The sequence below is a fragment of the Pogona vitticeps genome, chromosome 5 (genome assembly GCF_051106095.1).
Source record: "Pogona vitticeps strain Pit_001003342236 chromosome 5, PviZW2.1, whole genome shotgun sequence".
In the NCBI taxonomy this organism is placed as follows: domain Eukaryota; kingdom Metazoa; phylum Chordata; class Lepidosauria; order Squamata; family Agamidae; genus Pogona; species Pogona vitticeps.
In genome coordinates this window covers 181,353,030-181,366,177 of record NC_135787.1, presented here as the reverse complement: position 1 = coordinate 181,366,177, position 13,148 = coordinate 181,353,030, and the positions used below count along the sequence as shown (strand labels likewise).

General features: G+C 42.9%; 1 protein-coding gene across 3 annotated transcripts in view; it reads right to left on the bottom strand.

Moving 5' to 3' along the window:
• Window positions 1–13,148, bottom strand: part of BPGM (bisphosphoglycerate mutase) — a 33,510-nt gene that overhangs the window by 2,208 nt on the left and 18,154 nt on the right. For 2 of the 3 annotated variants that reach the window (XM_072999786.2, XM_020811380.3), the window contains exons 2-3: window positions 12,123–12,189; window positions 7,920–8,575 (exon numbers count right to left, since the gene is read on the bottom strand). In XM_072999786.2, the coding sequence (XP_072855887.1) occupies window positions 7,920–8,575; window positions 12,123–12,142 (676 nt within the window). In that variant the 5' untranslated portion in view covers window positions 12,143–12,189. The remainder of the gene's footprint in view (window positions 1–7,919; window positions 8,576–12,122; window positions 12,190–13,148) is intronic. The other variant, XM_072999787.2, reaches the window with a different exon arrangement.

The following is a 13,148-nucleotide window of genomic DNA, read 5'->3' as shown; positions in this document are numbered from 1 at the left end:
CAGGATAATGTCCAGTTGATTCACATCTCCTGGTTCGCATTTCAGACTGGAACACAGACGATCTGGAACAACCTGCAATTCTACAAACCCTTCTGCCACAGTTTTAGAAAGTATAAGGGCATCCTTTTAAAAGTGAAGGTCTCCCACATACAAATCTTTTTGAGTTTTAGGTTTCAAGCTTCCTTGGTCACAGGAAAGCAAGATGATTACCACATGAGGCTGAAAATACTTGTGAAAAAGGTCCAGGAAGAAGCCATACATCTTTCCTGTTCTCTGCTTTCTAGGCCAGTGTATTGAACCCCTCTGGCCACCCCCATGCACTGACAGAGAGAAGCCACATTTCTCTCTTAAACACAAGTGACCTGGGAAGCAGGCACAATACTTTGATATTCCAAGCCACCTGCAACTGTAAAAGAAAACAACAGCAACAACAGCAGCAAAACAAAGCCTAGCTTTTAGACCATGTCATATTTCGTTAGACCATGTGCATTTTACCTTTCAAACATCCAATGGAAATGGTACAGAATGAACTTCATGGTCCACACAGAGAAAATATGCTCACAGACAGACATGAGGGTATTCGTATACAAATAACCCCGCAGAGGTGGAGATAACACTCCAGAGATCACGGTCAGCTAGCCACTCATGGCAGAAGGTGGGATGATGAGCCTCCTCGCCAGGTCGAAGAGTGGCTTGCAGACCGGGCACTCTGGAGCGACTGGAAGGGAGCACGGAGCCCACGGCCACAGTGGAAGGGTGAGTGGACCCTCGTTATCTCCACATGTGCAGGGGTATTCGTATTCATATCACAAACCATTCATATTCACCCACAAACCAAGTCATTTGTGTCCTTTCTATCCCTTTGGAGAACAAGGAGGAGATGAAGCTAGCGGACACCAGGCCCCTCAGAGGGTTTATGCAATGCATAGGCTCCTTCTCTCCCACACTGCACATCTGCATACCATTACAGATATTTTGACTGTACTACCAAAAGTTCTGCTCCATCTTTGTGACATAGTCTGCTTTTGAAGCAGCCGGCATTTTGATGCATGTGCCATCGAGTTTGTTCTGACTTAAAGCGATGCTCCATGGTTTTCTAAAGTAATCAAAAGTGGGTTACCAGTCCCTTCAGCTCTGGTACAGTGCTGCTTACCTAAGGCTACACAGGCAGTAGCAGGTACACAAACCATCTGCCGCATATATTCTGGATGATCTCAGCGGACCCCTCTCCCGGAAGGCACAGCCAAGAACTGAACTCCTGGTCCCTGGTGCTCCCACACTCTGCATTATTCCAGCACAATGGCTGTGTATCCTTCATAAATCTGTCCAAACCTCTTCCAAAACCTTCCAAACTAAGGGGCAGTCTTTATCACGATGTGTGGCAGTGAACGGCAGATGCTTATGACACACACGTCTTCTGCAGTCCATTCTCTATTTTCTTCAACACCAGGTGGTCACCCTGAATGATCTTCCCTTCTTTTGCATTTGCCTCATTTCTCTCTTCAACATACTAAAGATCTTTGCTCCAGCATTTGAGGATGGATTCAGTGAGTCAGTATGGGTACAAACAATGGTTCTGTTGAACACATTAAAATGCCCCGCAGGGAAGGGAAGCAGATTTGAGCAGCAGCTTTGGACCGAGCCACATCAAGAAAAATGCATCACCATCAACCACATGTGAAGATGATGCAATTTGTCCCAAATGTTGCTTATGATGAATAAGGAGATCAAGGGATGGGGAGACGTTGGACAGCTGCAGAACATCCCCTTTCTCTTGGCATTAAAAAGAAAATCGGACAATCTGCTAACAATTGAGTAAAAACGAGATTAAATTTGTCTACTGGTTCATACTGTACATTAGAAAAGATAGAGGTTATCTTGAAAAATTCAAAATTCCTCTAACAGTGAAATCCTGACTCATAGATGTGCTGCCTGTTGGGGGTAATAGGCAGAATCCCCCTTACCCTGGCATAACCAATTTCAGAAATCTGCTGGCAGAGTGATTTGCCAGCAGAATTGGTCTGATGGCAGATGAGTCAAATAGGGCGGGAGAAGGGGCCAACTGAAGGAGAATATGAGTTATTGTGAGATCCAAATCTTCCATCTCAGGGGCACAAAGTTACACCAGAGTGAAGTAGTCCAGTAGCCCCCATCTAGGAAAGATTTGGATCCCACACAGCTTTAGCTGGCCTAATATCAATTCAGTTGGTCATCACCTATCTTGGCTAGTTACGATTGCATCTGAAAGCTGCAATCCAAAAAAAAAATGATGTTAACTTATAACTTGATAACTTATTTGTAGCCCAAGAGGAAAGCATCATTACAAAGAGGGGAAAAGGGAGGACAACATGAATCATGATGGCACTACAATTTTGATGAGAACGTTAGGAGTTCCCACAGTCAAATCAGCCCTACATTTAAAACAGGGATATGCCCTTTAAACACATTTCCCTCACCTCTTTGAAACAATACTGCATTAAGTTATAGGTATAAGGTATATTTCCTGGACTTTCTGTTGCTGGGATAGCAACCTTTGATCTGTTTGAAGAAATAAAGGGTGATCTGGAAAGAGGAGCAGTGGCTTCAGACCCTCTCCTCACTTGAGTTCATGTCCTCAGATTTCCTCTCCATTGGCCATTTCTGCAAGTGAGCAATTTGTTAAGTGTCCACCAAGGCCAGGGTCCAATTACTTCAGGCATCTGTAAGAAAACCTGGCTGACCTTTCACTGCATTTCTGCTTCCACAGCCCCTTGCATCTTGTGATCCCAAACCTTTTAAGCAACCCACTGGAGTCTGCGTTAATGCTCATATGCACTAGGAAATCACATCTACTTAAATGTGATGATCTATTAATAATAGTGTGGGCCAGGGGACATCAACCCGGAGGACTTTAATTATTCCTAATGGGAAAAAATGGAATTTTGGGTAAACACTGTCAAAAGAATCTCCTATAAAGTATCTTCTTTTTTGGAATGAATTAAGCAAAAGGTGTTCTAAATGTGCTGGATGAAGATCCCTATGGAAGATAATCTATAGCCTTACAAAATGACAACTCCTATGCAAACTGTCCAATCCAACTGTTTTATAAAGTTTCACCAGATGTTCACATTTGGTACTAGTCCCTAGCATTGTAAATATATAATAGACTATTTAAAAAAAATTATGGTTGTTTTCATCTTTAATATTTTCCTACTTCTTAGGCAGTATAGGCTTAGGCAGCGTGGAGCACAGCGGTTTGCAACTCTCTTATATTACCGTATTTTTGCTCCATAAGACACACCTTTCCATAAGACACACCAATTTTTTAGGAGAAGAAAACAGGAAAATATAATCTGTTTTCTTCGCTCCATAAGACGCACAGACTTTCCACCCCCCCTGTTTTGTAGGGAAAAAGTGCATCTTATGGTGCAAAAAATACGGTAAGTGCATGCAAGATTTTGCTTGTACAAAATGAAAGCAAGTCTACTTTTGAGGCTGCAATCTTGCACACACTTACCTCTACTAGACAGAATATACCTATGTAGAACCAACCTGCCTAGCATAAAAACATTTAATCCACATCCAACCAAGACTGTCTTTCACCATTGCAGTCATCTAGGATCGTGGCCAAAGTTGCTTGTTTGTGTTCTGGTTCAGCTTTACTGATACAACTTGTGCTTTCAAAATGTAAAAGGACAGATGCCTGTGCCAACAAGGTCACAACTGAAAATGCCACAAAGCGAAACACAGGAATAGTAGGGAAATGCGCAACAGAGAGGACATAAACATTATTTGCATTGGCTTTGTCACTATAGTATTGGGACTAGGTCTTTCTGCTAAAGTTTTCAAGGGAAATGTTCATTTTAAGGAAGAATCCCCCAAAAAGCAGGATTCTTGTTCCTTTGCATGTAGGGAAAAGCAACTTGGCAGAGAAACAGAACGACATGTGTAAGTGATGGTGTAAATCACCAGTATGGAAGCCATTGACCCAAACACTTTTCTACCCCATCACTAAACAAATCACCTTCATACAATCAGAAAATCATGACCTGATTATGCAAAGCATTTTAGGACATCCTTGCCACTTAATAAAAATACAATGAAAACTTTGTCTGGCCCTAGAATCTATTCTTGCAGACAGGCATTTATGGGGCAGGCAAAACCACCAGACTTTGCCTTCCTATTAATCAGAATTGCAGAGAGACTCTTTAGCCTTCCATCTGAGGAGGATGCATTTCAAAAAGCTTTATAAGCAGGAGTTTGCTTAAAAGGTTTTCCCTGAAAATAGCTAATTTTAAAAAGGCAGCACAAATACTAGCTGAAGTAATCTGATGATCAAGTACCTCATCTACTTCAAAGTCTCTGCACTTAAATGCAACACAATACTCCTGCCAATGAAGCATAGCAATAGAGGTAAAGGCAGATGCTGATGCAAGTCATTTCTAAACTGGGAAGGGCAGAATGGGTGCCAACACAACTCACAGATTAGCATTCCAAATCACTCTAGCATGTCCACTGCGTCTTCACCACCTTGAACCCAGGACAAGAAAGAAACTAGGACTCCATCAATAAAGGGAATAAGAGTGTCTTTGAAGAAAAGCTTTACCTGTTGGCCAACACTTAAAGTATATCATAAGGACCAATCATTAAAACTAGAGGTGGAAAAATTACTGTTTGGACTACAGCTCTCATTAACTCCCCAGCCAGCGGGGATTGGAGGCAGAGGGCAGCTTTGAATTTCCCGCCCTTTTCCCCCTGCCTTTCGTAGGTCGAAGCTCCGGCCACTAGTGGAACCAAAATTTTGCGGCCGGAGCTTTTCATACCTTGAAATTTTCATAAGTAGGGACCTTTGTAAGTCGAGGGTCCACTGTATGGAGAACTAGCCTGCTGACAACCTCTGTAACAGCAATAGGAAATGGGTGGTTCTCAGATGTTGGACTTTACAGTGGGGTCTTGACTTAAGAACGGCTCGAGTTAAGAACATTTTGACTTAAGAACCCCTCTCATAGGAAAATCTTGACTTGACTTAAGTACTTAGATTTGAGTTAAGAACTGAAAAAAAACCACGTGGGAGGCAGGGAAAGCGCAAAATTTGAACTTTCAGTTAACTGCTGGCCAGTGAAAAGGGTGCCTGTCTGCTTCCTCACTCCTCCCAGCGTTTAGAGAGTGGATTGGGAGACAGTCTTCAGACTGCCTGGTACTGGACTGCCTGGACTGTATTTTCCCTGCCTTCCCTGAACCTTTCTTGACCTAAGAAAAAAAGAAACAAAATATCCCCCTCTAGTGGTCGAAGGCAGAATAGCAGCTTCCCATTAGTTTCTATGGACGGAAAAGAGCAGATACGGATCAAATGGTTTTCAATGCATTCCTATGGGAAATGCAGATTTGACCTGAGAACTTTTTGACTTGAGAACCGCCTTCCAATACGGATTAAGTTCTCAAGTCAAGACCCCACTGTATTTTTTATCTTCATAGCCCCTTTATCTTCTACTTTCCTATATCCTGCTAGTAAAGTGAAGCAGACGTGTGCTCTTCATGTCTTTCTAGGAGATGATGAGGCCAAAGAACAGGAGGAAATGCATCATCTGCCAGATATTGTTAAGTGTCCAATTCTCATAAGCAGCATAAACGCTGGTGAGGAACGGCAAGACCGAAGTACAATTTATCAACAAACAAAACCCCAGCAACAATCCCCTCTCTCAGATATTCCCAGTTTTCGGTAGATTCCACCCAAAATTGGTCGTTCCAGAGAAATACTTGTCAAGAGGAAGGGAATGGGTGGTATGAGTTGTAAGCCTGCCCACTCTTCAAAAACTTTACATCCCAGCCAAGAGATTACTGTGCCCTAATATGGGGCACAGAAATTTCAGAATCAAGCAGGTTCTTTGAAAGACTTAAAGATCTTGTTAGCTTCAAATTCCTTTAGGACTCCAGCAGCAATTCCTTTCTCTCCCCTCCCCATAAGAGCCAGCGAATGACAAATTTCAAAAGCAACTCTGCTCTGGGCCACCCATTCCTCACCCAAGCAAGGGCGCCTTTTGAAAAAGCGCAGCTGGCCGAATCTGCACTTTAACAGCGTTCTGCTCTCCTTTCTTGGGCAGAGAAAAAGCTGGAACACTGTATGCCATGCACAGCCTGCAAATATTTCAGGCTGAGAGAGTTCCCTGAAAGCCAAATCTAGCAACAGCAGTAAGCCTAATAGCTGGAGGAGAATACCAGGTAGAGAGGTTGTATACTCTGAATATCAAATACTGAGGAATAACAGCAAACATTACATGTGACTCCCAAAAAGACATAGCTAGCTGGTAAACTAGATAAACCCTGGTTTGTTCCAGCAATGCAGTTCCTGGACATAGATAGAAAAGAACAGAATGAAGCTTGAGAGCATAAGAAAAGGACAAAATTATGAAGGTGAAGTTACATCTCTTCCATGGGCCATCCAGTTTGCTGCCTTATTCAGGAGTAAAACCACTGTCCATCCAGCTTGGCATGGTTGACTTGTTACTTGAAGTCATTTTGCACTACTACCTTTCCAACCCTACCTGATAATGCTAGGAATTTAACCTGGGACCTTCTGCAGGTGAGATGAATGCTCTAACATTCATCTAAGTTCACCCACCCCCACTTCCCAGCCCACACACAATGTTCATAATGTAACCTTCACTTAGCAGAAAAAGAACTAAATGCACAGCAAGCAAGACAAGTAAACTGTGCTACTTTTAAAGGGCTTTCTGTGTCAGCCCTCCTATCTGATAGCAAATGGGAACACGCCAGGCTGATTTATAGAGGCTCTCAAGTCAGTGCCGAAGACGTAGCCCAAATTTGGCAATGGCTTAAGAATTATTATTAACTCACGTTGACTCTTCCAGCCTTCTAAGGAACTGGTTGGCCTGTGCAGGAATGGGCCCCGATATTCAACTGGCAATTAGCAGGTAGGTTTGATATTTGGAAATATCAAGTCTTCATAGATCAGATTTAAAGAGTAATTTGAATATTACGACATAGCCATTCAATCACTCTTGGAAGAAGGCTATAGAAAATTAAAGATGCCATTAGCTTTATGTACCAGTTGTAAGCACCTTTGCTTGCAAATATGACACAAACAAAACACCAATGTTTTTCTAATACATACACAAGAGTATAGAAAAATTAACTTTTTGGACTATAGAACAGGGTCAATTTTTTAAAAAAAATCAATGTTTTTAATCAATTTAAGTTATAATTTAAATTAAAATTGATATAAAATTTCTTTAAGTAAAGGTAAAGGTTCTCCTTGACATTTTAGTCAGTCGTGTTCGACTCTAGGGGGCGGTGCTCATCCCCATTTCCATGCCATAGAGCCAGCGTTTGTCCAAAGACAATTTCCGTTGTCACGTGGCCAGTGTGACTTAGATTTGGAACGCTGTTTACCTTCCCACCGAGATGGTACCTATTTATCTACTCACATTTACATGCTTTCGAACTGCTAGGTTGGCAAGGAGCTGGGACAAAGCGATGGAAGCTCACTCCGTCGCGTGGATTCGATCTTACAACTGCTGGTCTTCTGACCCTGCAGCACACAAAGGCTTCTGCGGTTTAACCTGCAGCGCCACCATGTCCCTTTATTTAACTTGTCAAAAAAAGCAATTTTGATTTAAATCAAATCCATCCTAGTATAGACCTCAGAATTTGCTAGTCAACATGACCACAGAGCTTGAAATATTCCACTAACAACTAGGAATGTTTATTGAAGAATTGGCAGACTGCATGCCGAACTACAGCTCTCAGGGTTATTTAGGAGAAGACGTGAGAAGTTACACTGGCATAGAAACCAACACTGCTGAAGTACCATTTAAAAAACATGAACTGATGTTTCTTCTTCCTGGCTTAGAATCTGTGAAAGACAGTAAGAGTCATATTACCTTCACAAGGTCTGAAACGAATTTGTAACCACGACTTACTTTCCAGATGCTTCAGCAGAGCTCGTGTGCTGTTCCCATGAGCAGAAATGAGGACAGTTTTGCCCCTCTTCACTTCTGGGGCTATCCTCTCGTTCCAATAGGGGAGAAGTCTATCGAGTACTTCTTTTAAGCTTTCTGCCTTGGGTAGCTTTTCCAAGGGCACATCACAGTGGCTGTATCGGCGATCACTATAGATTTCGTGATAGTAAGGATGGGCTTCAGTGATGGGAGGCGGGGTGACATCATAGCTCCTTCGCCATCTTTTCACCTGCTCCTCGCCATGATTCAGAGCCATTTCTGCCCGGTTGAGGCCTATGAGGGCACCATAGTGTCGTTCGTTCAGCCGCCAGGAAGCCTCTGTGGGAACCCACTCCTGCCCCATTTCCTCCAGCACATGCCAGGCAGTCTGAATAGAACGGCTGAGGATGGATGTAAACACCAGGTCAAATTCAAAACCAAGTGATTTGAGGTGCCTGCCACAGTTCTGAGCTTCCTTCACCCCATCACGACTCAACTTCTGGTCCACCCAGCTGCAGAAGCGATTCTCTTTGTTCCAAGCACCTTCACCGTGCCTCAGCAGGATAAGTCTGTACTTGACCATCTTGTTGTGGTTTTCCTTGGGCTTACAGCAGGAGTAGTGTCTAATGACGCACCATCTACAGAAATGAAACAAATAGGTGAAATGCTTTGGACCACTGCACTGAGGTTCCTCAGAAGCACGGTTCGTAGAGATGAACAACTGCAACAAGCAAAAGCTTCCTTGGAAGTGTGCTCACCACCTGCAATATGCAGCTCCAGAAGACGGTTGTGCATTTTCTAGAGCACATTCTTCATCAAGCAGGACAATAGTAACGCCTGGGAGATCTCGCCAGTACTGTCAACCCAATAAACATAGGCACAAACCACATTGTGACTCTTCACCATGCTAAAATGATTAGCAACATACAGGGCTTCCTTGATATACATGCAGACGTTTCTCAGCAAACAAACTGAAAGCATTATGTCTTGAAAAAACTACAGAGGTGCCTCACTTTACAATTGCCCCGCATTATGACGAATCCGCTTGATGATCTTTTTGCGATTGCAAATGCGATCGCAAAACGATGGTCTGAATGGGGGAATTTCGCAAAATGACGTTTTTTGAACAGCTGATCAGTGGTTTTTGAACAGCTCACTGCCGGGTGATTAAAATGGCTCCCTGCTGTGTTTAGGGATGGATTCCTCGCTATACAGGCAGCGAAAATGGCCACCATATGGAAGATCTTTGCTGGATGGTGAGTTTTTACCCCATTGGAACGCATTGAATGGGTTTCAATGCGTTTCAATGGGGTTTTCATTTTTGCTTTACAATGTTTTCGCTTAACGGTGATTTTCCTGGAACAGATTATCGTCGTTAAGCGAAGCACCACTGTACTCTGCGTACACAGTAGCCACTGGGTAGAACACTAGGACATGCTAGCAATTGGCTCCCTGGAAGCATGAGGTCAATTTAGCCATTATTTTCTCTGCCTAAAACAGCTTGAAAGAGGCAATAAAAAGGTGAAGTTATTCCCTTACTCACAAGAGAATGTTAATGAATATCAAACAAAATTGAAAGGTGCTGAGACAGAAAGAAAGTAGGGATAGTTCTCCAAGGTTTGGGGCCTGGCATGTGCGTGTCCTGGAAATCTGAAGTTGTTCACCCAGTTTAGCAGCTCCCAGTGGTGAGAAGAGCTGAGAAGGGAGGAGCACATGGCTATGTGTTCCAGCTGATAACTCATTATGATAATCTAGAGTTCTCTAATGCTCTCCTTGCAAATGCGGTCAATGTCTCCATCACATATCTCTTTCAAATATTTAGCTCTCTTTCACATTATGTAATTGGTTTCTAGTTTTTATCTTAATGATTCAGAATACAATAAAAGCACCACATCAGCTGTCTATTGTCTTCTGCTTACAAAGCTTATTTAATGCCTCTACCCCCTTCCACAATCAAGCAAACAATAAAGATAGTGTACCTTCTATCAAATATAGCCTAGACGAGGCCCCAGTCATTACATACAAAGGACTAATTTTCAGAAACATGGAGCACCACAGCAAAAGTCACATGTACCTCCGTGGAAGCCATGAAATAATGGGTAGTCTCTAAGAACAGAGAAATAGCACCTGCAGCACTGATCCAAACCCCTTACACGCAGAGGTAGTAACACACTACAATCCTATTTAGGTTTCATAACATCTTAATTACAAAATCCCTTAGGTTATGAAAGCATTCTTTCAATAGGATTGGTTAATTGCTCTCACGCAGGTGTGGGAGATCTAGAACACTGATTCTGCATCTTTGTCGCTCCAGATATTTTAGATTTCTTCTTGCACATAAACCCTAGCCAGCATGGCCAGCAATCAAATTTTGGAAGCCTAAACATCTGGAGGATAGACAGCTGGCTGAAAACCACGGATTTAGGATTGCCTACCCCAGCCTACCACTTCATGGATTGCTGCCTTGTTATGGCAAAGGGGCTTCAGTAACTCAGAGAAGCTATGGGCTATGCCGTGCAGGGACACCCAAGACGGACAGGTCATAGTGAAGAGCTCTGACTAAACGCGATCCACTTGGAGCAGGAACTGGCAAGCCACTCCAGTATCTTTGCCAAGAAAACTCCATGGACGGAAACAAAAGGCTAAATATTGCTAACATGAGCTAGATTATAGAGAAAGACAGAGAGTTCCAGGAAAACATCTACTTCTGCTTCATTGACTATGCAAAAGCCTTTGACTGTGTGGACCACAGCAAACTATGGCAAGTCCTTAAAGAAATGGGAGTGCCTGACCACCTTATCTACCTCCTGAGAAACCTATACGGGGGACAGGAAACAACAGTTAGAACTGGATATGGAACAACTGATTGGTTCAAAATTGGGAAAGGAGTACGACAAGGCTGTATATTGTCCCCCTGCTTATTCAACCTATATGCAGAATACTTCATGCAAAAGGCTGGACTGGATAAATCCCAAGCCGGAATTAAAATTGCTGGAAGAAATATCAACAACCTCAGGTATGCAGATGACACCACTATGATGGCAGAAAGTGAGGAGGAATTAAAGAACCTCTTAATGAGGGTGAAAGAAGAGAGCACAAAAATGGTCTGAAGCTCAACATAAAAAAAACTAAGATTATGCCACCACATCACCTCCTGGCAAACAGAAGGGGAAGATATGGAGGCAGTGACAGATTTTACCCATTCTTGGGCTCCATGATCACTGCAGATGATGACAGCAGCCACAAAATTAAAAGACACCTGCTTCTTGAGAGGAAAGCAATGTCAAACCTAGATAGATCTTTAAAAGCAGAGACATCACTTTACTGACAAAGGTCTACAGAGTCAAAGCTATGGTTTTTCCAGTAATGATTTATGGAAGTGAGACCTAGACCATAAAGAAGGCTGACCGCCGAAGAATTGATGCCTTTGAATTGTGGTGCTGGAGGAGGCTCTTGAGAGTCCCCTGGACTGCAAGGAGATCAAACCTATCCATTCTGAAGGAAATCAACCCTGAGTGCTCACTGGAAGGACAGATCCTGAAGCTGACGCTCCAATACTTTGACCATCTCATGAGAAGAGAAGACTCCCTGGAAAAGACCCTGATGTTGGGAAAGTGTGAAGGCAAGAGGAGAAGGGGACGACAGAGGACGAGATGGTTGAACAGTGTCATTGAAGCGACCAACATGAATTTGACCCAACTCCGGGAGGTAGTGGAAGATAGGAGGGCCTGGCATGCTCTGGTCCATGGGGTCACAAAGAGTCAGACACGACTTAACGACTAAACAACAACCTCTCCAGTTGCTTTGGCCTGCATAGGCAGCATAGCCAGTGACCAGGAAATTTTAAGAATGGTAATCAAATACATCTGGTTGCTGTCCTCTGAAGATGCCAGCCACAGAGACTGGCAAAAAGTTAGGAAGAACAACCTTCAGAACATGGCCAAAGAGCCCGAAAAACGCACAACAACCACATCTGAGTAAGGCTCTGTTTGGAGAAACCTTTGTGCTATTTGAGTCTGTAGAACACAGGGGATTTTCTATACCGCTGTCACTTGTGAATCTGGACCTATCATCTTCATGAAGCTGTTTTGAACAATGAAAAATAAGATCCTTGACAATATTCAAAAGATCATGCACCTTCACATTTATTTTAACTAAAACAGGCCCCTGATAATCCAAACTCACCTTATTCCCAACAACTGCATTCATCTTATGAAGTGCTCAGGGAAAGTAACTGATATTTCTGGCTCACCTATAAGACGACAAAAAGAAAATGAAGTGAGAATTACTGTAGTTAGAATTTGATGAGGTAGAAAGCAAGAGAGAATGGAATCTAAGAACACGTTCCCAAAGAGATGACAAAACTGTGGGTTGATTAGTTCACATGATCAAATGCCTGTCTATGCAGAGACAAGACAAATAAACAACCCTAAAACTCCTGAACAAAGAATGTTGGTATGTTACTGAGAAAGGTTCTAACCTAGCCCACCTTATGGGACTCCAGTTCCCATTATCCTTGACAACTGGCTGTGTTGGTCATGAAATTATGGAAACTGTAGTCCTAATACCACCTAGGGATTCAGTTTTGGGAACAGCTGTTTCTAGGAAATGTACATACTGTATATAGATGTATGGAGATCTAGGGAAGAGGGGAACTGCTATCCCTTCTGCTATTTTAGAGAATTACCATTTTTTTCCATGCATAGCCTCCCCCCCACTTTTCAAAACCAAAATTTATTTCTTTGCAAGAAAGTGGAGGGGGAAGGTAGGGATCAAAGTGCTTTGATTCTTGCTTTCCTCCTTCACTTTCTTGCAAGAAAAGTACTTCCCCTCTCCACATTTTTGCAAAGAAAGTAGAAGGGAAAAGCTTTCTTGAGAGGAAAGTAGAGGGGGAAAGCAGTTTCCTCGCAAGAAAGTGGAGGGGGAAAGCAGGAATTGCTGTCCCCCTCCATTTCCTTGTGAAGAAAGTACTTTCCCCCTCCACTTTCTTTGCAAGAAGTGCAGGGGGAAAGCAGGGAATGAAGCGCTTTGCTCCCTCCTCCCCTCCTTATTACCGTGTATAAAACGACCCCCAATTTTTCCTCTAATTATTTTAGGGAAAAGTGTCATTTTATACACGGAAAAATATTATAAGATTTTTATTCTGTCACAGATCTCTCATGTCTTTTTCACTGGCTACTCCAGCTGTTTCCACTTACTGCTAATAGGCTC